Source organism: Platichthys flesus, chromosome 20, assembly GCF_949316205.1.
Source record: "Platichthys flesus chromosome 20, fPlaFle2.1, whole genome shotgun sequence".
NCBI lineage: Eukaryota > Metazoa > Chordata > Actinopteri > Pleuronectiformes > Pleuronectidae > Platichthys > Platichthys flesus.
The window spans coordinates 19,789,149-19,816,005 of record NC_084964.1 but is presented as its reverse complement, the minus strand read 5'-3'; the positions used below and the strand labels follow the sequence as shown (position 1 = coordinate 19,816,005).

Below are 26,857 nucleotides of genomic sequence, written 5' to 3'. Positions count from 1 at the left end.
GAGAGGGGCGAGCAGGCGTGACGCTCGGACATGCATGTGTGCACAAACATGTCGGGGACACCGAACTGTCAGATGACATATGGTAAAACTCACTACACACACACACAGACACACAACTGGGTTTTTAGATCCTTTAAATCGAACACACGGGCTCTGACAGATTACAGCCGTGCACGCTCTTCCTTCACGAGCATCAAGCTGCTGAGGAGAAAACACCGAAGCACCAGGGACTCGTAGAGTTTGTGTTCAGTGAACTGTGAAGAGAAACGAAGACGAGGAGCCGACAGAGGATAGAGGAAGAGGGTCAGATCTTCTATGATCTGGAAAATGAAGAAAGAGGAAACAAACTTTTCCTTTAATTTGCTTTTCTGAAATTGTTTTTCTTAAATAATGTAATGTGCTTGAATTCAGACGCAGCAGGAAACTCTCGATAAGAATCTTCACGTCCACTCAGTAAATCCACAGGTTTGACAACGTGGAGTTAAAGCTGAGATTCAAACCAGCAACGGTGAAGTCATGATACGTTCTCAGATACACAACACTCACACAACGCTCACACAACGCTCACACAACGCTCACACAACACTCACACAACACTCACACAACACTCACACAACAGCTCCTCTCAGGATCAAAGTCTGAATCATTCGTCCTGTTCTGACAAACAGATGAAAAGGAATCAAATTCTAAATAATCTGTAAATCCTGAAGGAAAATATAGTGAGAGACACGTCAGAGGAGGATTAACTGAGCGTCTGCAGTTCATCAGACTCCATCACAGAGGAGGTGACACTTCCATTAAGTAGCAGAGTTATTGAAAACAGTGAAAATCCTCTTTTAAAGCTCGTCCTCCATCGGGTGCAGACGACAGGACGTTCCTGTTCCAGCCTGTGTCCTCGTCTTCTAACGTCAAGACGTCTTCTGCTCTCACAGCGAGACACAGAGAAGAGACATCAATGAAACATGAATCTAGATCTCCTCCGATTAGAATCAATCAACACGTTTTCATCTTATCGTTTTGGTTTTTAAGGGAAAAACACCAAAGATCTGTTTCCGTCAGAATAGAAGTGAAAAGAGGATCTGAAGAAAAACTATCTCAGTTTCCTTCAGGGTCCAGATTAAATACAAACACAACAATAATATAACTTCTATTCGTAGAAAACTACTATTCTCATTTGGAGGACAAACTGAAGCTTTAACCGATATTTCTTTGGCGACTGATGCTTTCTCTTCTCCTTCTCTCTTGATGTAGTTCTTGTTTCCAGATGAACAACATGTAAACGCTGTGAAGCAGCTGATATGAAGGCGTCTCTCTCGTCTGTGTCTCACTCTCCTCGTCTCGAGGGAGGTTCCATGCAGCCGGGTTCAGCGGCTCAGTCACAGCAGATAATGGACGACACAGAGGTTCCTTCAGTTCAAGCAGCTGCTGCAGAATCTGCATTAAACATCAGAATCCTTTCAGATCCGAAGCTCCGAGTAAACACGTCAGGAAAAAACGTCTATTTTTATTTCCCTGCAGCAGAGACGCCACGAAATTCATGAGGAGGGAAAAGTCAGGAAGGATTTAAATAAAAATACTACATCATGATTCTTCTACATCCTAAAACTGATGTTGAATAAAAGCTGCTGTTATTATTATCATTATTAATATTACACCAACACAACCTGCTGCAGTCGTTTTCCAACCAGAGATCATTTCCTGATTCCTTCTTGATTTCAGCTCATTATTGTTCCAGATGTTTGGTTCAGATCCTCACATCTGCACAGTGTCATGACTGAGTGGAAGCTGCTGGAGCGGAGCTGATCAGCCTGAGACCAGGAGCGGATATATGATCAATTACAGGGAAATGAATTGTGTTCTTAGTTCATTAATTAAAAAACAATTTCAAGGTACTTAGTTTGTTTAACTACCTCAGTTCAACGTTTATTAGCAGAGTGCAAACACAACAAATGGTTTGTAATGTGGTTAGAGGAGGATTCACAGTGTTTCAGAGAAGAAGCTTCAGGTCTCCTTCAGTACAGCTGATGATTATTGATTAATTATGATCCATAAAGAGTCAAATCAATCTGAAAGCACCGGATGCTTTGTGTGTGGTTGAATATCTCACAGTCACTTCCACATGGTGTCACGTTCCTCTAGTTCTACTACTTCAGAACTTTTCTAAACATTCATTTTAAATAAGGAAATTATTGGAGTTTGATCAGGAGCCTGAACAACAGGAAGTTCAGCCTTCGTCACTGGAGCACGAGGTTTAAACCAGGCGCTGAACACAGCCAATCAGAGGAGAGAAGAGGGTTCTTCTGGACAGATTCTGTATATGTACATGAAATCAAATGAAACTACAACGTCACCATCAGACCCAACAGGTTCCTTCTGATTCCACAAACATGAGATTAAGATCTGCACCAACAGACACACACACTCACAAACATCCGTCCCCTGAACATCTGACTCGTTCATGAATTATTCTCTAAGATTCCTGAAGCTCTGTCCGGAGCTGCATCACATCCTGTCACCTGACTCAGCAGAAATCTGTCTGTAGTTTCTACACGATCCTGATGAACATCAGAAGAACAGTCAGTGACTCTCACCTCGACTGCAGCAGCTTCTCTAACAGCAAGAAAAGATCTTCATTGTTTACTCTGCAGCTCCTCGTCTTCACACTGACACTTTAAAAGTGTGAATTAGTATCAACACACACACACACACACACACACACACACACCTACACACACACCTCGTTATTCACCCTGTGAACTAGTCGCGTCTTCACGAACGCGACGACTGCAACTTTCACACACTGACTGTTTCTCAGACTCACACATTTCCCAACATCTCATTCACAGGGTCTTGATTGACGCAGCAGCTGTGCACAGCTGTACCGTGCACACACACACACACACACACACACACACACACACACACAGTCTCATGTCACAGGCGTTATCACTGCATTCCTTCCATTTGAACCCTGACAGACTGTGTTTATAAAATCCTGTGTCACAGTTCCAGAGCAGTGATGAAGCTACCGTCTTCTCAGCCTGAGGAGGGGGAGGGGGGGGGGGGGGATGGGGGGGGGTAGAGGTGGCGGGGGGGAACAAGCGACACGTCACTTGATTGAGCCGCAGTCTTGTTCCATTTCCCACGGAGCGGCTGGGGGTTAATAAGGGCACTAGTTGTTAAGTGGGCGGCGGGAACCTCTCGCTCGCCTCCCTGCACAGATATTCCCCCCCACTACCTGGCAGAGTCAGGGCCGGAGTGTTTAGATCCACCGGGTGCAGTGATTGGATTCTGACTTTGACCTTGAAGTCCGACCTCCTGCTCTTTACTGCATTTAGAAAACACACCATGAGGAGTGAGGAGTCTGCAGAGTGAAGCTTTGAATCCAGTTCTGTTTCAGCTCAGAGCTGCAGCCCACAGGAGAGATCATCTCAGGTGAAGCTGGGCCTGATGAACGTGAGCAGACATCGGCGTCCTGACAGATGGCGGTGGAGAGTCAGTGAGTGGTTCTGGCCTCGTGCCTCAGCCCAGCGCCGGTCGGGCGTGAGGACACGGACTCTGCAGCACTCGGCCTCTTAAGCCTTTTAACGCTGGAAACACTCCGGCTCTTCTCAGAGTCAGACGGGGGAATAGCGACTTTCCGCCGAGCATCATATCAACAGCCGAACAGCATGAGGACAACAAAGCAGCTGCCTGAATGGGTCGGCGCTGAGCCGGCTCCCCGGGACCGATATGGCGGGGGAAGTCTGGGGAAGCCTCTGAACAGAAACCGGCCCGGTCACGTTGTCGATACGAGACACGTGAGAACCAGACGAGCGACTCACAAACTCCCTGAAGAGACACAAACCCTTTTGAATACATGTAAAGAATAAGTTCCTCTGGGAACCAGCCAGTAAAATATCTGTTGGAGCTTTGACAAAAACCCTCAAGTGCTGGAAACATGATCCAAAGACGCAGAGACTCCTCATCCCTTATTTTACTTCTTCTGCATAAATGTCGACACTAAAAATAATGATCTGCTGATGACGTACACAGACTTTCACTGTAACACACTTATTAAGATGTATTGTTTCAGAGCAGCTGGAAGCTTTTCAACATTTCAGTTCATCAAAGAATCAAAAAAGACCAAAACCAGTTCAACCTCAAACCAGTCAGCTCCTACTGGATTTAAATCTTTAACTTCACAGATTATTAAAAAGATAACGTGGCTCCACGATCACCGCTGCACAGACTAATAATAATAATCTCCACTTGTACCTTGGCATCAGGTGTTTCAGCCTTTGACTCTAAATCTGGCTACTGGTTTGTATGGCAGTGCTAAACCAGTATGATCCCAGTAGTCAGTCATAGTTCTTTAATTTCTCTACGTGCACTTAATGTCAAAGCCCACTTTTCTATTTGTCCAGAAACATTTGTGTCATAATCCCTTTATTTTAATTTTCCATTAGCATCTCAGCTCTTGTCCAGGCTCATGTGTACAGTGGTGAACTATATGAATATGAATGAAACGAGTTATTAAACAGAAGCACAGTCTCAGGATGGAGGGTCCTCTGTCACCATGGTAACTTAACTCCCCTCAGAAGGAAGATGGCCGCTGAACAACTGGGATCTCACCCCCCCCACCCCGCCCGAGCCCCCAGCGTGGTACATTCCACCGAATTCAAACTCCGAGGCGACGGCAGGAGACAATGGGCTGTGATCACTCCGGGCACAGGAATACGAGCGGCTCCGGGGGGGGGGGGGGGGGGGGGGCAGGGAGATTTATCTAAGTGAAGCTGGATGAGGATCCGACAAATGTGCAGCTCTCAGCTCAGTGTGTGTCTGACACAGGCAGCAGCAAGTGTGTGTGTAATATACATACATGCATATTAACTGTATGTATGTAGATGTGCACAGAGGTGTGTGTGTGTGTGTGTGTGTGTGTGTGTGTGTATCAGGACATACTTCTGTCCCAATCTGAGTTGTGTTTCTTTGCAGTGGGTTTATCATCTATGCCTGTGTTTGCATTTACTTAGCTGACAAACCAATGAAACATCAAAGTGGAACCAGTGGCGGGGGGGGGGGGGGGTGGTGGGGTGGGCAGCCCGTGCACTGCTGCAGGCGATTCTATTGCATCAGAAGAAGAAGAGGAAGACTCCCCGAGACGAAGAGGGAGCGACCAACCAATCGTGAACGAGCTGCAGGCAGCCAACAAATAGAAGAGGATTGGAAGAAGAAGACAGAGCTGAGCAGACGAGGAGCGAGTGAGAAGCAGCTGCCACATCACATGACGTCTGAACCACAGCATCGGGAATCAGGTCGAAGGAAAGAGGCTGTTTTTTAATCCAGATTCTGATGATAGAAAAAATACCAATGATTATAAAATCAGACCTAAAGTAATCCACATTGTCTTGAGTCAGTGTTGAATCTGGACAATGAGAAGAACTGTGAATATTTGTCCGTTCACATCTTTCAACCGGTTTGATCCTGAAGCTGCAGCTTCTCCATTGTTCCATTTCAGAGCAGCGGAAATTCGCTGTGTCAGCAAACGTTGAGACGTTCACAATCTCAGTAATTCTTTAAGATGCCGGCAGCTGCAGGAAGTGCTGAGGTCAGCAAATCCACCACGAGCAGCCACAGGCGGCGTCCACCGAGGGTCAGAGGCTGTGATCAGGTCGGAGCTCAGGATGCATCACAGCCTCTCACTGGGGAAACACTCACATGAGGATTTTAGGCTGGAATCGGTTGTTTATCATTTGTCTTCCAGGATATGTAATCATCATCTCCTCCTCCTCCTCCTCCTCCTCCTCCTCCTCCTCCTCCTCCTCCTCCTCCTCCTCCTCCTCCTCCTCCTCCTCCTCCTCCAGGTTCATAGCTTCACGGCACGTCTCTCAACAAACGCCCAAATTAATCTGAATAATCCTCAGAACCTCTCGTCAGCTGTTTCTGCTGGGCCCGTTTCCTCGGTCCCATAAAAGCTCAAAAACTCAAAATAATCTGCGAATATTAATCAAAATCTTCCTGCAACTCATGACCCTTTAAACGTAATCACACGGAGTCAGATGCTCATTATTCTTGAACCGCACAGAACAACAGCAGCAACACAAACAGGTTCCTCCCAGTAATTGCTGGGATTACATTTCTGCTTCCAGTAAACCACAGTGCAGCGTCTTCCCCTGATTGACTGAGCCTGTTTGTTTTGCTGAGTTTAATTAGTTCACACTTTAATTTAAATGACATTGTTCTCACATGAAGGAGGAAACACTCGGAGCTGGAGCTCACGCTGCTCTCGCTCTCTCTGCATCGCTCTTCACATTATCTAAGTTCTTCTTTTCTTATCTTTCTTCCAGAACATTGTCTTTCAGTGGAGGAGCTGCAGTTATTGATTTCTGATGATTTCGCACTCAAACAGCTCCTGCTCAGATTTGCTCTGCTTGTGCTCAAACTGTGAGCTTGCACTCAGATATTTGTGTTGCTTGGACCGATTCTTCTCTTCTCCTCGTGGTAACTGCTTCAGTGCAACGTTTGCACTCAAATTTCTCCGTTGCACAAAGAAGAGCTAAAGCTGGAAATCTGAGTGCAAGCAAGAAAACATCTGTGCAAGTGCACAGTTCGAGCACAAGCAAGCACAAGCAGAGCAAATCTGAGCAGAAGCAGATATTTAAGTGTGAGCGCGTGGTTTAGAGTGAGAGCTTTAGAAAATCTGAATGTGAAATCCATGTCCTGTGCAGTAAAGACAACGTGTGAACATAAGTATATGTTTGTTTTAACAAGGGCACCGAGGTATGAGCTCTAATATAATAATCCTGCCGAATAACAATGCAGATGAAAACATAACCTCCTTGGCAGAGGGAATAAATATATATAATGAGAACCTATAAAGATCAGAGAATAACATAGAAGAAGAAAAAATGTATAAAGCCCCGATTCAAGCATCATTCATGAGACTCCAACTATCGACCAGTCTCCGTTTCTCACCAGGAATCGAGTTGCGAGCAAAGAAAAGCACAAGCGAGAGTTTGAACACAAACGGAAACATGTGACCAACATGTGACCAACATGTGACCAACATGTGACCAGCACGTGATGTGACGGCGAGGAGGCGAGTGAAACATGCAACAGAGACAAATCCACACGGAGAATTTAGGCTCAAACAAAAAACACAAAATCGACACTGACCTTGAAGCTCCAGTAGTTTGGCTGTTGCTGGAGGGGGGGGGGGGGGGAGCGGGGGGGGACAAGAGAGAGGGATAGAAAAGGGACGGGGGAGGATAAAAGATAGGGGGGGGGTCGAATGTGAGACAGTTTCTCATGTGTTCAACTGCAAAACACAACGTTACAAAAGCCCATCAAGCAAAAGAATGAGGAACCAGAACCAACAAGAGAAGGAAATTATTTTTTATGTAAATGCCCAAAAAACATGTCTACAAAACCACGAAGCGATAAACAGCATTTTGTGTGTGTGAGTCTCTTCCGGTGAGAAGATGACGAGTTAATTATTGTGATGATAACCAGATTAACTCACCATGTCCTTCACCGCCGTCATAATTGGACTTTAATTGCTGGTAATTGCCTCTGAGTGATTAATCAAATGTTTACAGGGACTTCACACACACTAATGATCCAGAGCCGGCGCCTCGATTCAGCCCCCCCCCCCCCCCTCTTCTCCGGGGAGGCAGCGCTCGGGCCTGGATCCAGAACCCAGCGGCTCTGGATCAACGCTCACGTGGTCTGAGGGACGGACACGTTCAGGTCAACACGTCGGGTTCTTGAGATCCAGCAGCAGAACGAACACTCGTCAATGAAAAGATAATCAACACGTTCTTCATCTGGTGCTCACTTCATGTGCTCGGCTCCAAACGGAGGTGTCTACCAAACAGGGGTTATGTTTATAATGATTAGATATGATGTTTATGTATTTGTATTTATATTTAAGTTACTGAAGTTGTCTTTTGTTGTTTGATGTGTGGAATGAATTCCTTATTAGTAAAACAGCCTCGTGGTTGTTCACCAGTGAAGTTTCATTTTAGATCCACATCTGTTCAGCCTCATGTTACATGTAGTTAAGACTTCCAAAGAATTAATTATTAAAAGATAATAAGTGTATTTTATGGGGGGTTGCATCTCTCCCTTATACGATGATATGTCTCTATGTAGATGGACTAGGATTCATTTTCTGTTATGAATTACACGTCCTTTAACATATTGACTGAAGCTTTAACAACTCTGCACCAGTAACTATCACTGCCGGTCCAATGAGATCAATACATTCTGATGTTATAGGCTTGTCACATTCCATCCATCCATCCCTCCCCCCCTCCATCCCTCCAACCACATGTGTATTTCCAGCAGCACCAAGTTCCAGCTCCTCCTCAGGGACCTGGAGATGTTCCCTGATGAGATGTATCATATCTGTTCTAAACGAGAGCAGCTCCTGAACAGACGCCTGGACCCAATCGACTGTCTCCTCATCGACACAACGCAGCTCCTCAGCTCCTCAGCTCCTCAGCTCCTCAGCTCCTCAGCTCCCCAGCTCCTCTCTGAGGTCAACCCCAGACAACACTCTGCAGTGGAGACTCATTTCACTCACTTGTAACTGGATCCTAATTCTTTTGGAAAGTAGATCGATGAGTGAACCGTTTCTTTCCAGCTCTTCTCCGTCTCTACAGCAGCTGTCAACTCTCCATCTGACCCTCGTTCACCTGGAGGAGCTGATGGACGACGAGGATCTGACTGAACTCATTCGATCATGGAGACGTCCTCAAGTGTTTCTCTCTCCAGGTGAATCGAGGGCTCTGTTGCTCCACAGTAAATAAGATCTGACGGAACCTCAGAGGTCGTCTCAGAGGAAACGTCGACCTCATCACAAAGAAACTCACATCAGACGAGGAAGGTTCAAGAAGCTAATTATGAAATACTCAATGAATTTATTAATGGGATTTAGAAAATGTGAAGAAATGATGTTTCAAGGTTTCTTTCTTAAAGATTTCAATTCAAGACCTGTTAAAACCTCGTTAAAGCCGAGTGCAGCTCAGTCGTTTGTTTCAGGGTCACACCGGTCGTACGAGGGCAGGAAGTAAAGAACACAGAGAGGCCACACGGGAATCGAACCGACGATAAAACCACTCAAATCTACCACAAATACACAAAGGGACAGTAAATGACTGGAGACACAAAACAACACAAAAGACTCAAACCGACCACAAAAAAAACACAATGACCATGAAGAGACACAAAATGGAACCACAGGACTACACAGAGATGTACAACGACAACAAAATGAGCACAAAGAGATTGTGAGAGATCAGTTCAACACAAACCAACAGTGAATAACTCACAACGAGGACTGAAAACACAAAAAGCAACAAAAAAGACTCAAACTGAAACCATATAACCAGCAGGAGGTTTGTTGTCTTAGTTCAGAGGAGATCTGAGCCTCTGACCTCCAACACAAATCTTCAAGTTCTGAGGGCATCACCGACAAATCACCACCTGACGCACAACCACCAACATCTGAACTCACACAGACTCAACAACCAATGAAGAGAAATAAAGTTCTACCTTTGATAAGTGAACTCAATTCATGAAGACAGATCAGGTTAAAACATCTGATTCCTCCTGACTCGTCTCACTTACAGACAATAATCCAACTTTGACTCTCTCTGTGGAAAATGTCAAATCCTGCTTCCAAGCGTTTATCATATAAAATTCAAAGTGTTGAAATAATAAACACAAATATACGATAAAACGAGGAGGAACTGACAATAAATATTAACACAACTTGATGCCAAGACATCGACTTCCAGAGTTTGGGGCACCAACAGAGAACTCAGTTTTTAGACGTCACGTTTTGTCAGAGGTAGAGTGAGGAGACGGGACAGACGCTCTGCAGGCCGGTGGGATTCTGTGACCCAGATTCCAGAGCTCAACGTGGCGTCAAGTGTTCGAGTCCAGTGACCAACACAGAGTGACAACACCCGACCACACGCCACACAGCCTCATGTCCGTCTGCACCACAACGAGGAGGCTTCTCCTTTCACTGTTAATCAGACATGATCTGATTCTGCATCAAATCTTTATGTCTTAGATGTGACGACAAACTGTTTCATCACTGGAACGTCATGAGTCCAGAACTCAGTGTGTTCATGTTCCTCTGGTCGGACTCCATTTAAAACATCCTCGCACACAAACTAGTTTCAACAAATCTACACACAACAAGACTCAGACATCATTTACACAGAATTCATGAATTATAGTGAGAGGAAAATAATAAAGTACAAATCATTCTGCATCATCACCAAACAACAAAAAAAAAACTAGTTTCCATCTTCCTTGAAATCAGCTGTTTCGTCCTTCAGGGCCTGAATCCTTCCCTTCAAAATATCCATAAAGTTTTTACCATCCTCAGCACATCAGCTGTCTGTGTCCAATCAGATCAGCTGAGAATATAAACTCCATGCTCTTTGAAATCTAAATGATTTTACTTCCTCTCTGAACTGTGGCCCGACTTGGTCTCATTCGTTTGATGGATCATTAAAATATCCATAACGTTTTTACCATCCTCTGCGATGACACGGATGAGAATATACAGAGTTGAGCAGATTTATTGTTGGTTAATGATTCAGCTGTTAATCATGAACATACTGTTTCGTTTTTTCCTGAAAAAGAAGAGAGAGGTCCTCCCGATCCAGAGGATGTGAACCTCTACAACCCCCACCCCCCCGACTTCATGATGTGAACTCTGAGGCTCTTCCACTCGGTGGCGTCACATTCACAACCCGACGACCATGAGAAACGTGTTCATGTCATCGAGCTCCTCTCAGAAAGACTGTGACAGAAACAAACAGCTGATAACCATGAAGGTGAATCTCCCACTGGGTGTTAATCCCTCCTCCGTGGATCTGAACGTTCACGCTGTGCTATCACCTGCTCCCACAGTTTGCACTTTAAATTGGAAATGACTCTAAATTACCGTCAAGTCACTCCACAGATAATTTAATGCACGACGAGCGTTTTGGAAGATTAAACACAAACAGGCCCCGGTGCACCGTGACTCAGTGATCACCGGCCAGGATGTGTCTCTATCACTGGAGCTGAGATCCCAGAACGCACATACGCACGAGACAGAGGGGAGGAAGAGGAGGGGAGGAACAGGAGGGGATGAAGAGGAGAGGAGGAAGAGGAGGGGAGGAAGAGGAGGGGAGGAAGAGGAGAGGAGGAAGAGCGGGAAGAAGAAAAAGAGCGAGGGATGAGCAGAGAGACACGCAAACCTGACCTGCATGCCAAGTAGCCATCTTTGTACACACCCTCTGTTTTCACCTCCACCACACACACACAGACACACACGGTCAGCTTTGCATCCAAACACACACATCAGCATCTGTGCATTCATTCATTCAATCTCTCACACACACACACACACACACAAACACACGCACACACACACACACACAGATTACGTCTGTAGCCACATTGCTTTAAAGTATGTGCACACACACAGACACACACACACACATACGTCACTGCGGCAGCACAGACACACCTGGCCGACACCTGCCTGCTCTGAAACAAATGGACCCCCCCCCCAAAAAACACACACACACACATTCTTCTACATACAATTAGATGATGCATGAACGCACACACAGACACATTAGAGAAGGATGAGAGGGTGAGTTGTGTCTTCGTCAGGTTTAACCATCTTAACATCAGCTGTACGCCACCCCCCCCCCCCCCACACACACACATACACACACACGCACACAGGCTTCTACATACATTAGGATGACACATACACACAAACAGACACACACACACACACACACTCCTGCACATGCCATCCCTCCATGCAGTGTCACCCGGCAGCAGAGGAATGAGGGATGCCCTGGTGTCTGAGGGCGAGAGACAGAGAGAGAGAGTTACCGTTGCTACTTAGCGAGCGTGTCGATCGCCCGGTGCATCCTCCTCTCGCCTCCCTCGTCCTCCTCCCCTCCTCTCTCCATTTCTTCCTCTCGCTGCGGCTCGGTGTCGTTCCTGCGCCGAGAGGATCTGCCAGATCGCCCCCCCTCTCTCCGGTACCCGTAGTGGCGCCTGAGAGGCAGTTAGCATCCCTTCCTGTCCCTCCTCTTCCTCCTCTTCCTCCTCCTCCTCCCGTCCGCTCTCTCTCTCTCTCTCTCTCCCTCCCCCTCCTTCAGCCTGTCACTCTCTCTCGCCCCTGACAAACAACACTGTCGCTCTCTCCCTCTCTCTCTCTCTCTCCCCCTCAGTACAGTGCATGTCTCTCGCTCTGAAGCTCAGACCATATTATCTCACTCCGCTGCCTTATATGGGAAACCAGTGGGTTGCCATGACGACAGCAGACTCCACCTGATTCTCCCACTCTCTCTCCATCGCTCTCCACCTTTTTCTCCAGGAGACGGATGGAGTGGTCTGGGTGAACAGACGCAGCACAGGGAGAGAGGAGGGAGGGGGGGGACGTGATGGACAGAAGGAGACGAGCGAGGAGAAGGAGGAGGGAGGAGAAAGAGGGGATAAGAAAGAGGAGATAAGAAAGAAGGGAGGAGAAAGAAGAGAGGGAGTTGAACTTCCGTCGGTTTTAAACAAATCACCTCTGGAGCTCGGTATCAACACGTTCAGAGCTGAAACGTCCATGACCAGGATCAGCTGATCGCTAAACAGCTGATCGATAAACAGCTGATCGATAAACAGCTGATCGATAATCAGCTGATCGATAAACAGCTGGTGATCATCAGCAGGACTTCACTGAAGAGCCAGAAACAAATAGGTCATTGATTATGTTATTAATAGTCGACCTCTGGAAAATAATCCGATTGATATTTGTGAAGCTTTGCTGCTTTTGTTTTTTGGATTTTTCTACAAAACAAAAACTTGACATAGCATCATTTAGGTAATTTATTATTTGTTGTACAATTGCTTTGTATTATTTTTAACAAATTATTGACTACTTAATAAAAAATAGCTGACATATCCCAGGAAACCCCAAATATCAAAATGGACGACTTCACTGTCTGATGCTTGTGATTTAAAGGTTCAGCTCCTGAACCAAGAGGATCACAGACAGCTGGACGGATCAATAATCACTGTTATATCTGATAAACCACAGGAATAAAAAGTTGAATATGAAGATGGATATTTAAAATAGCTCCCCCCACCACCCTCAAACAGGTTAGTGGTGTAGATGATCATCAGGTTTGGTTACTTGCTGCCGGACTAGTTATCCGTTAACTTCCTGAACCATTAAAACAAACTTTCTAATGCAGCTTTTCATCCGCTTGAATCTGTAAAACCACGGAGAGAATAAACATCTGGACGAAGATGAATAACAAATGTTGTTAATAATAACGCAGTGGATTGGATCCGACGTCCTGAGGGAACAAACAAACTGAACAGAACCGATCACGTGAAGTAAACAACGTTCATCCTGTTCATTAACGAGCTTCGGACTCAGTGGAGCGAGGGCTTCCCCCCCGCCCATCGTTACGCTGAGACGAGCTGCAGACACCTCCACTCCAGATGTGCACTCCACACACACCTGAGATCATCTCACACCCGAGGAGGGAGAGAGTAAGATTAACATTTAAAAAACTGTGAAATTGATCCAGATGTTGAGGTTTCTGCAGATTTCATCTAAAGTCATTTCAGAAGTTTAAGATTTAAATAAACTATGAGAGGTTTGTTCTCCAGAGAAACAACTATTATAGAAATGATATTAACAAATACTGTTGCTTTCACTAATAACATATTTACATCTAATATTACTCTTATTGTTATTTTATCTGCTCACCAACTGGTGGAGGCAGCCCCCCCCCCCCATATTGATTCTGGTTCTTGAGGTTTCTTCCAGTTAATGAGGGTTTTTTTTCTCCCCAGTTGCCAAAGTGCTGCTCGTTGTGGGAACTGTGGTTTCTCTATAATTCTGAAGGTCTTAACCTTCGATGCAAAGATCCTTGAGATCCTTTAGTATGTGATGACGACAAGGTGAAGTCATTATTAGTGTTAATATCTGTTTTAATGAGAAATAACTACGACACACAGAGACATGACAAACTATCAAACTAAACCTGAGACCGTAAGATTTCTATTGAAGAACTCATTTCAACGAGTGATGGAAGAAAGGTTTAACGAACGTTAACCGACATAAACATATTATAGATTATAAGACCTAGTACATGATATCTTATAATTATTATAATAACATATTTAAGACATTTTAAGACTCAGCTGAAACCCTGAAGAAGCAGCAGCTGGATGTTCTGTCATCTTATAGATTGAATAACTTTTTGTCTTCACACTTGACATCTGCATCATCCAGAGATTTGCACACGAGATGCCTTTAAGACCAAAGGTCAAAGTAGCAGCTCGGTCCAAACAAACAGATTCAGACCCGACCCTGAACCAGAGAGAGACACTGGGAGACTGACTGGAAGCTGAGGACATGAAGCCGACTGGGACCCAGTGGGAAGAGGAGGAGATTTATCATCACAGATTGTGCATTCTGACATTTTCTCACCGCCTCAGTTAAACGCTTCTCTACATATTCTATCGCTCGCCCTCTCAGATAATAACCACCACTACACACGTGTCCATTACTGTCCCAGTGAGACGCTCAGAGACAGAATCCCTGGTCTGTGTGTGAGTGAAGCCCCGGAGGCATCACTCCTCACAATGCGCCTGCGTGGGCTCCACCGACGTGCTCCCATTATCTCACTGGAAGGAAATGTTCACATGTGGAAGCAGAAAGCACTCAGAGCCCCCCCCCCCCCCAGGCTGCACTCTCCTCTGGTCTGCACTCACACACCAGGGACAACATGCAACTGGAGTAAGACGTCAAATCGTCCACAAGGTTCCGAGTCTCACTGAAGACAGAATCTAATTGTGTCATGGATCACTGACGTCTCACAGCGTCCTGACTAATGGATCAGGATCCCTGACGGGGGACGTCTCTATAGAAGCTGTGGTGAAGCTCTGTGGGGGGGCAGACAGGTTGACGTGTCACCACAGGGACAGACAGGTTGACCTGTGTCCACTCGGTCTGTTCTTCTGTTTCGTCTCGGAGGAACTGAGCTGGTGAGCAGCAGCTTCACAGTAAAGTTTCATCTGTCTGATGGAGGATCGGACTTTAAATTCAGAGACAGAGTTTCACTTCCTCTTCAGACAAACTCCACACGATCAGTGTAATATTTAAATTTGAATTTTATTGTGTATCATCCAACCACAGACAAAAAGGATTTGTATTAATCATCATTAGTTTGACCAGACACTGTTACTGGTTATTTCCTACATATTCAGTTTGTATTGTGTTTATTTAACATCTCTCATGATAACTTGTTTTAATGTAAAGTTTCATCTTGGTTCAGCTCCTGTTAGTTCTCAGTGTGTGTGCTGCTGTAGATCCTCACATACTAGAGAAGAAACCCCATCTGGTGTTTGGTTGTTAACTCTACATGTGAAACTCGTCACTGAGGTGATTCTGGTTCCGATTCTACCAAACAGCAGAAGAATCCCCCCCCCCCCGGTCTCTTTTGATGGGAAATGAAGGCGTGTGTTGTTTATTAGTGACCAAAGCTAATCCTGTTAGCATAGTGTCCACTCCTTGTTGTGTTGTGTGTGGGGGGGGGTGTGAGGGGAGGGTACCTGTCGTCCGGCGGGGGGGGAGCCCTGCGACATGCTGCCCTGGCTGTTGGAGAACTTGTTCTTCTGCAGGTCCACCAGGGCGTCCCGCTGCCGCTCGATGTCCGCCTTGTGGATGCTGTTCAGGGCCTCCAGGCTCTTGGCGGCCACCGAGTTGTGGCGGCGGTCGAGCGAGGACGACGTGAACCCCCCATTGGAGCTGTCCGTGAACCGCCGGGCCCCACGGCTACCGGCCAGGGTGTGGTAGTCCCGAGGGAACTCAGCATCACCGGCAGAGATCATGGGACCCTTTCTCTTCTCTCGACCTGTCAATCAAACAGAGAGAGAGAGAAAGAGAGAGAGAGAGAGAGAGAGGAAGTTGTTTGTTAGTTTTAAAAACTGTTTCAGAACAAACTCACGTCCTGTATACAGAGAAGAGAAGATTACACATGTGACAGAGCAAAAACAATCAACTGCACATATTTAATTTACTGCTAAACAAACATAAAGGAAAGGAAGAAGAGGATGAGGAGGAGGAAGAAGAGGATGAGGAGGAGGAAGAAGAGGATGATGAGGAGGAAGAAGAGGATGAGGAGGAAGAAGAGGATGAGGAGGAGGAAGAAGAGGATGAGGAGGAGGGAGAGGATGAGGAGGAAGAGGATGAGGAGGAGGGAGAGGAGGAGGAGGAGGAGGAAGAAAAGGATGAGGAGGAAGAAGAAGAGGATGAGAAGGAGGAAGAAGAGGATGAGGAGGAGGGAGAGGAAGAGTAGGAAGAAGAGGATGAGGAGGAAGAAGAAGAAGATGAGGAGGAGGAAGAAGAGGATGAGGAGGAGGGAGAGGAGGAGGAGGAAGAAAAGGATGAGGAGGAAGAAGAAGAGGATGAGAAGGAGGAAGAAGAGGATGAAGAGGAGGGAGAGGAAGAGTAGGAAGAAGAGTATGAGGAGGAAGAAGAAGAGGATGATGAGGAGGGAGAGGAGGAGGAGGAAGAAGAGGATGAGGAGGAGGGAGATGAGGAGGAGGAAGAAGAGGATGAGGAGGAGGAAGAAGAGGATGAGGAGGAGGAAGAAGAGGATGATGAGGAGGAAGAAGAGGATGAGGAGGAAGAAGAGGATGAGGAGGAGGAAGAAGAGGATGAGGAGGAGGGAGAGGATGAGGAGGAAGAGGATGAGGAGGAGGGAGAGGAGGAGGAGGAAGAAAAGGATGAGGAGGAAGAAGAAGAGGATGAGAAGGAGGAAGAAGAGGATGAGGAGGAGGGAGAGGAAGAGTAGGAAGAAGAGGATGAGGAGGAAGAAGAAGAAGATGAGGAGGAGGAAGAAGAGGATGAGGAGGAGGGAGAGGAGGAGGAGGAAGAAAAGGATGAGGAGGAAGAAGAGGATGAGAAGGAGGAAGAAGAGGATGAAGAGGAGGGAGAGGAAGAGTAGGAAGAAGAGTATGAGGAGGAAGAAGAAGAGGATGATGAGGAGGGAGAGGAGGAGGAGGAAGAAGAGGATGAGGAGGAGGGAGATGAGGAGGAGGAAGAAGAGGATGAGGAGGAGGAAGAAGAGGGTGAGGAGGAGGAGGAGGAGCAAGAAGAGGATGAGGAGGAGGGAGAGGAAGAGTAGGAAGAAGAGGATGAGGAGGAAGAAGAAGAGGATGAGGAGGAGGGAGAGGAGGAGGAGGAAGAAGAGGATGAGGAGGAGGGAGATGAGGAGGAGGAAGAAGAGGATGAGGAGGAGGAAGAAGAGGGTGAGGAGGAGGGAGATGAGGAGGAGGAAGAAGAGGATGAGGAGGAGGAAGAAGAGGGTGAGGAGGAGGGAGAGGAGGAGGAGGAAGAAGAGGATGAGGAGGAAGAAGAAGAGGACGAGAAGGAGGAATAAGAGGATGAGGAGGAAGAAGAGGATGAGGAGGAGGAAGAAGAGGATGAGGAGGAGGAAGAAGAGGATGAGGAGGAGGGAGAGGATGAGGAGGAAGAGGATGAGGAGGAGGGAGAGGAGGAGGAGGAGGAGGAAGAAAAGGATGAGGAGGAAGAAGAAGAGGATGAGAAGGAGGAAGAAGAGGATGAGGAGGAGGGAGAGGAAGAGTAGGAAGAAGAGGATGAGGAGGAAGAAGAAGAAGATGAGGAGGAGGAAGAAGAGGATGAGGAGGAGGGAGAGGAGGAGGAGGAAGAAAAGGATGAGGAGGAAGAGGATGAGAAGGAGGAAGAAGAGGATGAAGAGGAGGGAGAGGAAGAGTAGGAAGAAGAGTATGAGGAGGAAGAAGAAGAGGATGATGAGGAGGGAGAGGAGGAGGAGGAAGAAGAGGATGAGGAGGAGGGAGATGAGGAGGAGGAAGAAGAGGATGAGGAGGAGGAAGAAGAGGGTGAGGAGGAGGAGGAGGAGCAAGAAGAGGATGAGGAGGAGGGAGAGGAAGAGTAGGAAGAAGAGGATGAGGAGGAAGAAGAAGAGGATGAGGAGGAGGGAGAGGAGGAGGAGGAAGAAGAGGATGAGGAGGAGGGAGATGAGGAGGAGGAAGAAGAGGATGAGGAGGAGGAAGAAGAGGGTGAGGAGGAGGGAGATGAGGAGGAGGAAGAAGAGGATGAGGAGGAGGAAGAAGAGGGTGAGGAGGAGGGAGAGGAGGTGGAGGAAGAAGAGGATGAGGAGGAAGAAGAAGAGGACGAGAAGGAGGAAGAAGAGGATGAGGAAGAAGAGGATGAGGATGAGGATGAGGAGGAGGAAGAAGAGGATGAGGAGGAGGAGGAGGGAGAGGAGGAGGAGGAAGCAGAAGGAGAATAAAGGAAGAGGCAGAAGAAGAAAAGGGGGAGAAAGGAAGAGGAACAGGTTAGAAGATGATCATGAAGAGCAGCAGCAGGTCATGGATCATAATTCACGAGCTACAGATTGAGTTCACTTCATCCAGTGGATCTGTTTCATCTGAGCTGCAGCTTCCTGACGCACGGCGCCGCTCACCTCATGGATTTTATTTGACAACATGTTTACTCAGAGTGTGTCTCCTGGATTTGATTTAGTGACGACGCAGCACAACAACAACTCGCGCCGACACACAACGATAAATTATCACACAATACGAAGAAAACTGTTTGAAAACCTCCAGAAGAAAATCTGATTTACGGTTTCTGCTGCTTGGGCTCAACAGACTAATGAGATAAAGACGTGGTCTGTGCCTGTGGAGGAAAATAATAACATGTATGAATCAAGTGAATCTAAAAATATCATCAGTGTCAGGAGGTGAATTTACAGGAAACACTGAGACGTGTTTGAATCCATCTCTGTTTAAATCTGTGTTCACTGGAGGTTTCTGCTCCGAGATTCTGAAGTCAGGACTGAAAACATTAAGTTCATTATGTTTTAAATAAAAAACACAAAAACACAAAGAGTTTCAAAAGGATTTTGATGAAGAAAGAGTTGAAAAATAGAGTTCTAAAAAATTAAGTTAGTGTTGCTCTGAAAATGTGAGACAAAGGGCAAAGTGATTCATATATTGAGTAAATGTCTTGATTCTACATCTATATGTTCACTTGTTTCTGAAGTTAAATTTGCAGCATCAGAATCAAAACTGTAGAAACAAAGAAATCAACTGTTCACAGTAAAGATCAAGAACCTGGAGCTGCAGCGACTCATCAATTAATCAATTAGTCAGGAAGTTAATTGGTGACCATTTTGTAACAAAACCCCAAAAAGTGGGAGCTTGGAAACACACACACACACACACACACACAGACAGACACACAAACATATTCTGTCCTTCAGCTACCTGCTAAGTGTGTTAACGTCCAGACAAACAAACACTCCCCCCCACCCGGCAGCCTGTGCACACTCCTGCTGGAAACAGCTGTAACATCTGACACCCCCCCCCCCCCCCCCCCAGGTGAAAACACACACGTCCTGTGGTGTCTGATGTGTGGGGACAGTCTACTGCCCCCTGGTGACCGCTCACACTCACAGCACCGCTGTCTCGGTGAAGGTGTGTTTAACAAATCACTTTTATTATTTATTGTTTTCAAATTGATTTCTGTTCATGGTTATAATGTCAGGCATAAGATAAATGATCTGGGACGATTTCTAAGATCAAAGTCTCGTTTGTGAAGGTTTTCTGTGATTTATGTCAAATTAAAATCTGTGTTCATCAGACAACAGGACGTGAATGACGACGTGAAAATGTCAAAGGTATTTTGATTTCAACCCTCCAGAAAATAATCCATGATATTAAATAAGCATCAGTCTCTGAGGCGCCTCAGCCTGGTAACAGTGTGTGAAGCGGTAAAGAGTCTCCTGGTGAGAGAAGAAGAACGAGGCGGCTCACACATGTAAATGTTCTGATAGGAGCAGCGAGCCGCCGTGTATCCACAGTAGAAGAAGAAGAAGGAGGCGGTGAGGGGGGGGCATCCAGACGAGGGGCTGTCTCTGGGATTTATGTGGAGCCTTGAGCAAACCCCTGCAATGTTTGGGGATGGGGGGGGGGGGGGGGGGGGGGGCAAAGGCAGCCTGTATTTTACTTTAAGAAGCTGCAGTCTGAATTTAATGTGCACGTCCTGTTTAAAGCGACTGAGCTGTTTTTACAGTTTATCACCTGCAGGAGGGAGGTTGTGATTTCACCTCCTCATCAAATAAAGGAATAAATGAAATGAGAAACTACTGAGGAGGTTTTCACCAAAAAGAAACAAGTCCAGAAACAACCAATCAACTTCTGACGTGATCCCCGACAAAGGGGCGGATCCAGATTTATGTAATAAGAATTCATGGATCTGTAACGAGTTCCCATGTGTAGCTGAGATCATCTGGGCTCTGGAGAGAATCAACAGATCATATGAATCCATAAGAACAGTTTAATGATCATGATGGATTAGGTGCAGAATATATAAAAGGGCTGTTGTTGCAGGTCTGATCTAATTTACAGTTCAACACGTGTTTTATTTAAGATATTTTCATTATGAGTTTATTACAATCAATGGATGATAAACTGCTGTTCTGATTTATTCCGCTGACTGTTGCAGCTCCTGACACGTGGACATTTTCCACGTTCTTATTAGTTTTACTTATTTATATCTCCATTTATTTCTCTTCCATTTATTAAAGTCCATGAGGTTGTGCTCTGTGCTGCAGCTCCAGGCCTGTTGCACTAAACACACACAGCCCACAGCTCCTATAAATCCTGCTGCTACTCACCTGGTGTGGAGCCGGCTCTGTGTTTCCCTGTCATCAGGGCTCAGGGTGGTGTTTAATGAGCTGCCACCTCCACCGGCTCCCCCCCGGCTCCACCTCTGTGATTACTGCTGCAGCTCACAGCTCTGCCTCTGCAGCTGATCTCAAATCTGTGATTGTCCTACTTCTCTCACTTGGTTCAGGGTTTTAACGCGGAGGTCACTGGTCAGATATCATACGTGTGTTTTCAGATTCAAGCGTCGGCCCCCAACTGACAACACGTCTACAAACCAATCAGAGTCAAGTACAGATAGGCTCCGCCCACGCAGGGGATGACCACAGGACGTACGTTTGTCAGACTCAAATCGGTAGTCCATAAATTACAACGTGAAACCAGATCAGAAGAAACATGGAACCAACACGTGAAGCTTCAGACTCTCAGAGAGGAACCGACCTCAGACTGTGGAGACACGTCCCCGTCTGTCCTCTGGGTTTCATTATGAGGTCTCGCTCAGGGACAGAGGACACGTCTCTATGAATAAAGCTGAAGGAACATTCACTGAACTCAGCTCAGCGACATCATCAAATAGGAACATGAACCAAAACCCTTCATCTCAACCTGAAGCTGATCCATCAAATCCCCCGGTTCAATCACCGGGTCGGACTGCGACTAATTACACTAAATAAAAATGTGTTTGTCCCCCCCCCCCCCCACACACACACACACACACACTAATGCTGGACATGATTCATTATTCTGACTTCATCATAGTTGAGGGGAGCCTAAAAAGCGGGTGAGTGATGTCACTGAGCCACAGACGCCATATTTCAGCTGCTGGGGACCTGCTCCAAACATTTCTCATTAGGAAGCTGTAAGTGTGTGTGAGCGTGTGTGTGTCTGTCTGTGTGTGTGTGTGTGTCTGTGTGTGTGTGTGTCTGTGTGTGTGTGTTTTGGTTGTGCAACCTTGACCAGCGTCGCCCTGACAGAGGCCGTTTGTTAGTTTTACGGTTTCATCGAGCTGAGGTCTAATCATTTGTCGACGTCTGTGCTCGGCTCAGATTTACTTCAAGTCATTTTCCTCGGGAGGGTTCGATCTGGAGGCTGCAGCTCGTTGGCGTGTGCAGAGGAACACGTATGACACACGTCTCAACACACAGCACATACAGGGTGATAAAGCCACAAGGAGATTTAAAACACGCAGCTGCTGCAACAAGACATTCTCCTGAAATTCACGGTTTTTCCTGTGACTTGCACATGAAGATTATTCCCAACTTTATTTATGGTTTGAGTGAAATGTATTTTTTGGTTCCTGACTATAACATAAAACTCTAAAACTTAAAGTAACTAAAACAAGGATGAGGTTCACTAAATAAGATTCAAACTAACCTGGATACTTCAAGGAAAAAAAGGGAATAAAATTCAATTACAATTGATTAACTAAGATAACATTTAATTGAATTTGTAGACAGGGAAGAAAAAGTTAAATTGTTTTTTTTATTCGTTATTTAAACGTCACCTAGGTGAGAATATGACTACAACTCCCAGAGTGCACTTGGGTATAAAAGGGCCACAAACTCCAGGCAGCAGCTGGAGATGAAAAACTATTTGTTCTCGACTACGACTACATCCTCCTGAATCCACGTGTGTTCTCTGTGGCAGCCGAGGCTCATGGGTATTGTAGTATCTAGAGTATTTGCTCTACGATAGTTCCAGGATACTCGTGTTTCTCTGTTGAGGGAAACGGAGGAAACTCAAAGCAGAAAGCTGTCATAAGTTATTAATACTGTTATTAATATTTCTATTAATGTTCTGTATTTTCCCAGACACCCCCCATGTCTGTCCCCCTGTGACCTCACCATGGACTCATTCGTTTATTCATGCTTTTTATTCTCTCTCTCTCTCTCTCTCTCTCTCTCTTCACAGACTGTTAATTATGGAGTGAACTTGGCAGCAGGAGTGAGTGAAGAAGCAAAAAAAATCAAAAATGGGGCTCCTCCATCCACAAATTATAATATCCAGCTCTCCGGGGCACTGGAAAATTAAAATAAAACCCAAACACGATCAGGATGCGGAACGCCAGCCGAGCTATATTTGGAACGAGGTCCATCCTTTGCTGAATTCAGAATTTCTCCAAACTGTTGCCGGCAGGGAGTCTGAGGATTCAGGATCCCAGTGAACCAGATGTTCCGCTGTAGAACGAGGCCGTGATCGGCTCCAGCAGCCGAACCTATGACCACACGTGTTAGAGAGCCGAGCGACTTTCCCTCCGGCTGCAGGGACTCAAACACAGACTCATCATCACTGTGAGGATCAGTCGTGTTCCTGCAGCGGGTCGAGAACCACTGGGTTCCACCTCTGGATCAATTCTCCCCCATCAGAGCTGAGGTGGTCGATTATCATCAAGATCAACATCTGCTTATGAAATTAAGTTTTAAGAGCAACTGTCGCTGAGGAGTGAAAGTGGTGGCTTCAAACTCTTAATGGACAAAGAATGACGATAATTACTGATATTGTTTTAATATCCATGTCTGATCCACAATTAATTCTGAGGCAGATTTTCCAGTGTGACTTCAAATATTACATAAGATGCCAGTTATTCATTTTCAATTATTTTGGTTCATGTGTTTATCGTTGGAAACTAGTTGCAGTGAGTCTCTTCTACCTCAAGCAAAGAAAATATGATTTCACACGTGTTTGTTTATCAGAAGGATTTAAATCTACTGAACTCATTTCCACCGGGTGCAGAGACGAGTCTGAGAGGAACCGGGATCTTTCTGCACAGATTCAGAACCAGGATCGTTTCATATCCACATTTCATGGTAAAAAATATATTTATTTTACACTGTAAAAGATTCATTAAGTTATCAAACCACTTAATTCTCATAGTTCTAGTTTAAGAGCCACTCGATCATGTGCAGGGTTCCTCGACCTTAATGGAGGAAATGGCTTATTGACTGATTGACTGATTGATTGATTGACTGATTGATTGATTGATTGATAACAGCCCGACATTGAAACAGCCTCTCTTCATCTCTCTGGTCTAACTCATCTTCCTCAGTCCGCCCACATCGCAGTCATCCACCTCTCTTAAAAACCACAATGCACTTACAGCCACTGTCTCACTACAACCATAGGAATATAACAGACACAGACAATTATTGCATAAATATTCAACGTACCCACGGTTAGAGTAAACCAGGGTCGTGAGCAGACGAGTGAGCGAGTGAGACGACAGGAGTGAAAACAGGCTTCAGTGTTTGGGGAGGGGGGGGGGTTCACTGAACGTTCTCCAAGAGTAAAATAAACTTCATCTAAACACGGAGGTTTGATGCCGGTTCCCACCGTCGCACACACGCGAACCCGGAGTGAACCAAACTGTTTTCACTCCTCAAGGTTTTTAATCTTTGAAAAGTTTTTCCAGAGTCGTTTTATTTATAGAGTTTTTAGGATTTTAGAGGAATTGGAGCAGAATATGGGAAATATAATAATCTTGTTTTTGTTAGAGATGACTCTGTGTCTGACGGTTTGAAAACTGTCAGGTATGAACGGTGGTGTGTTGTTCTGTTTATTTGGCAGGTGGTCGTCAACATGACAAACTCCCCTGTGTCTTCCCTGGATGTTGAATTGGCTGTTACAGAGAGCAGGCACTAAGTTGGTGTGTGTGTGTGTGTTTGCATTTGTGTGTTTGTGCTGGGGACTGATGGTTTGAGGAACGAGGGCTTTAATAAACCAGGTACATTTATAGCTCAAATGCTCCCACGTGATTCGTTCCTGTGACATTTATCCAGTCAGCAGACATTTGTCTTTTCATCAATATCCGCCTCACGCAGCTCGTCTCTGAGTCTCTGAGTCTCTGTGTCTCTGTGTCTCTGTGTCTCTGAGTCTCTGTGTCTCTGAGTCTCTGAGTCTCTGTGTCTCTGTGTCTCTGAGCAGCTGAGTCTCTGTGTCTCTGAGTCTCTGAGTCTCTGAGTCTCTGAGTCTCTGAGTCTTCCAGGTCGCTCGGTACACCCAGAACAAACCACTCAGACTTTCCATCAGACGGATCATCTTCAAAGAGAATAATAATTCAGGACAGACGATGATGAGGAGGAGACGTGTTCCTCTTCACCCTCCTCTCTCCTCCTCCTCTGTCTCATGCTGGATGTACGATCAGCCAGTCTGAGTCATGCCTCCCAGTTTGCCCTTCCCACTCATATCAGCCCAGTTTGGTCCGAGGATCAATCTCCAGGACACTCATCAATTCACCAGCACTCGGGACGTGGTCATCAAACCGGGATGAGAGGCGGCGTGATGAGGACGTCAGATGAAAGGCAGGTGGGGGGGGGGGGGGGGGGGCGCAGGTACTGAAGTTATCAAGCAGCCGACTTCCATCACGGAGGTCTGATTGAATTCAGGCCCTGAAGACCAGACAGCTAATGCATGTGCCTCTTTTACCTACGTGCACTAAAACTGCTGCAGCGGCAGAAGCACTCTGCTGCCCCCCCCCCCCCCCAACACCTCTCTGCCAATCACAACACGGCACCCGAAATCAATTCCAGCTCAAGGAGGAAGTCGCCGTAATTAGAGAGCGGTATTTTGGGCCGGGTCGCGACCTGAAGGTGAGTAATGGAGTGAACAGTGGGACGAGTCGGGGACGGAGGTCTCTTAGTGGACACTGGTCAGTGTCTCCCACTGGGAGGAAGCCGCTGGAGAACGACAGGAACAACAGGAGCGACTGGGCTGAGCCGTGTTCAACTGGGAGTTTGATCCCAGTTGAATAAAACCACAATAAGAACGAGGCACGGAAACGGTTTCATTTACCCAGAAGGACTCGAGCGACTTAAATCTCAATCCTGGGAAGTCTCACATATTAATATCTGCAACAAAAAATACTTGAGCTGCAACTAGGGCAACCCCCGAGTCTTTGAAATGTGACGAGCATGATTCATTTATCAATAGTGGGACAGAACATCAGCGTCTCTGTGTATTAATATCAATGACTGCTGCGACAAAGACAAGTGATGAAATAACTTGTCTTATGTATTTAGGTGAAGAGGAAAAAAAAAACCTTCGGGGTCTTTGCAACACGACAAATAAAAAAAGGTTCTGAAATGGAATATATTGAATTAATTAGAGCACTGGGATTAAGATGGATCTTTATTACATAATTAATGTAATTTGGTCAGAAGGTATTTACGAATGACAGCAGGGTGAAAAACGATAGGAAACAAATATCTGATTTTGCGTCCCAGTCGTCGGTCGAACTTCTGCTTCAGACCCGTTTCTTTACTTTGGAGATTTTAAACATGATATTCAGCGTAACACACAATTAGCCTCAGACACACAATCAGAGTCAGGTCTTATCTGCGTCTCAGCTTCACCGGGAGCTTGTGAGATACATAAATAACTGAATTAGTGGGATTGACGGGAAGGTTCAGGAGAGTGAGTTCAGTTTGCTTCAACCTCAAGGACAATTTACAGGCATCAACATCATCCATTCACATTCATCCTCTAACTCGAAGGTCAGCAGGTCAATACCCAGTCTTCACCAAACCTAAAGCCAAAGGCTCTGATGTTTTAATGACCACCAACGACAACAGAGTGATGAGCAGAAACCTTCCGTTCAAAGATTCTTCTTGAAATCCAACAACGTGACATGTTGTTGCTTTATTCTCTTTAAAACTAAAATATTATCAGTTGAATATCATCTTACTTTAAAGCAGTTTTACTGAAATACAGATCCATGGTCTTTATTAAAACTAGACTAACCCGAACCCTCTCCTGAGGAGATCCTCAGCCAACAGCCTCCAAGACCACGTTTAAAAAAATGCTATTAATCTAATGAAACTGGTTGTTCGGTCTAAAAATACTTCGCCTGCAGATGGTGAACTAGCATAATTCGCCCCCCCGTCATGTTACATCAGTGGTCATAAGTCAACTGGTGTGGGAGAGACGGAGTGAGGCGGGCAATTAAACAAGATGGAGGATCTCTGAGGGACGGGGGGGGGGGGGGGGGGGAGTCCACTCAGCGGAGGAGGCAGCAGCTTCATAGTCTGTTTATACACACGTGCATAATATCTCCATTTCAAAGCTTCTAGTCGCTGATAATAAGCCCCCCCCCCCCCCCCCCCCAGGGTGAGTGGATCAGAAA

At 45.9% G+C, this 26,857-nt stretch overlaps 2 protein-coding genes across 2 annotated transcripts in view; both read right to left on the bottom strand.

Moving 5' to 3' along the window:
- Positions 1-15,930, bottom strand: part of srcin1b (SRC kinase signaling inhibitor 1b) — a 30,746-nt gene extending 14,816 nt beyond the window's left edge. The window contains exons 1-2 of the mRNA XM_062378870.1: positions 15,634-15,930; positions 7,159-7,185 (exon numbers count right to left, since the gene is read on the bottom strand). Coding sequence (XP_062234854.1) covers positions 7,159-7,185; positions 15,634-15,912 — 306 coding nt within the window. The 5' untranslated portion in view covers positions 15,913-15,930. The remainder of the gene's footprint in view (positions 1-7,158; positions 7,186-15,633) is intronic.
- Positions 15,931-17,164: 1,234 nt separating this feature from the next.
- On the bottom strand, positions 17,165-18,118 carry LOC133976094 (uncharacterized protein DDB_G0271670-like; the record flags this gene model as incomplete). Its single annotated transcript, XM_062414185.1, has 1 exon — positions 17,165-18,118. A coding segment is annotated over one exon (954 nt), but the record flags the coding sequence as incomplete, so codon positions are not given.
- Positions 18,119-26,857: the final 8,739 nt, after the last annotated feature.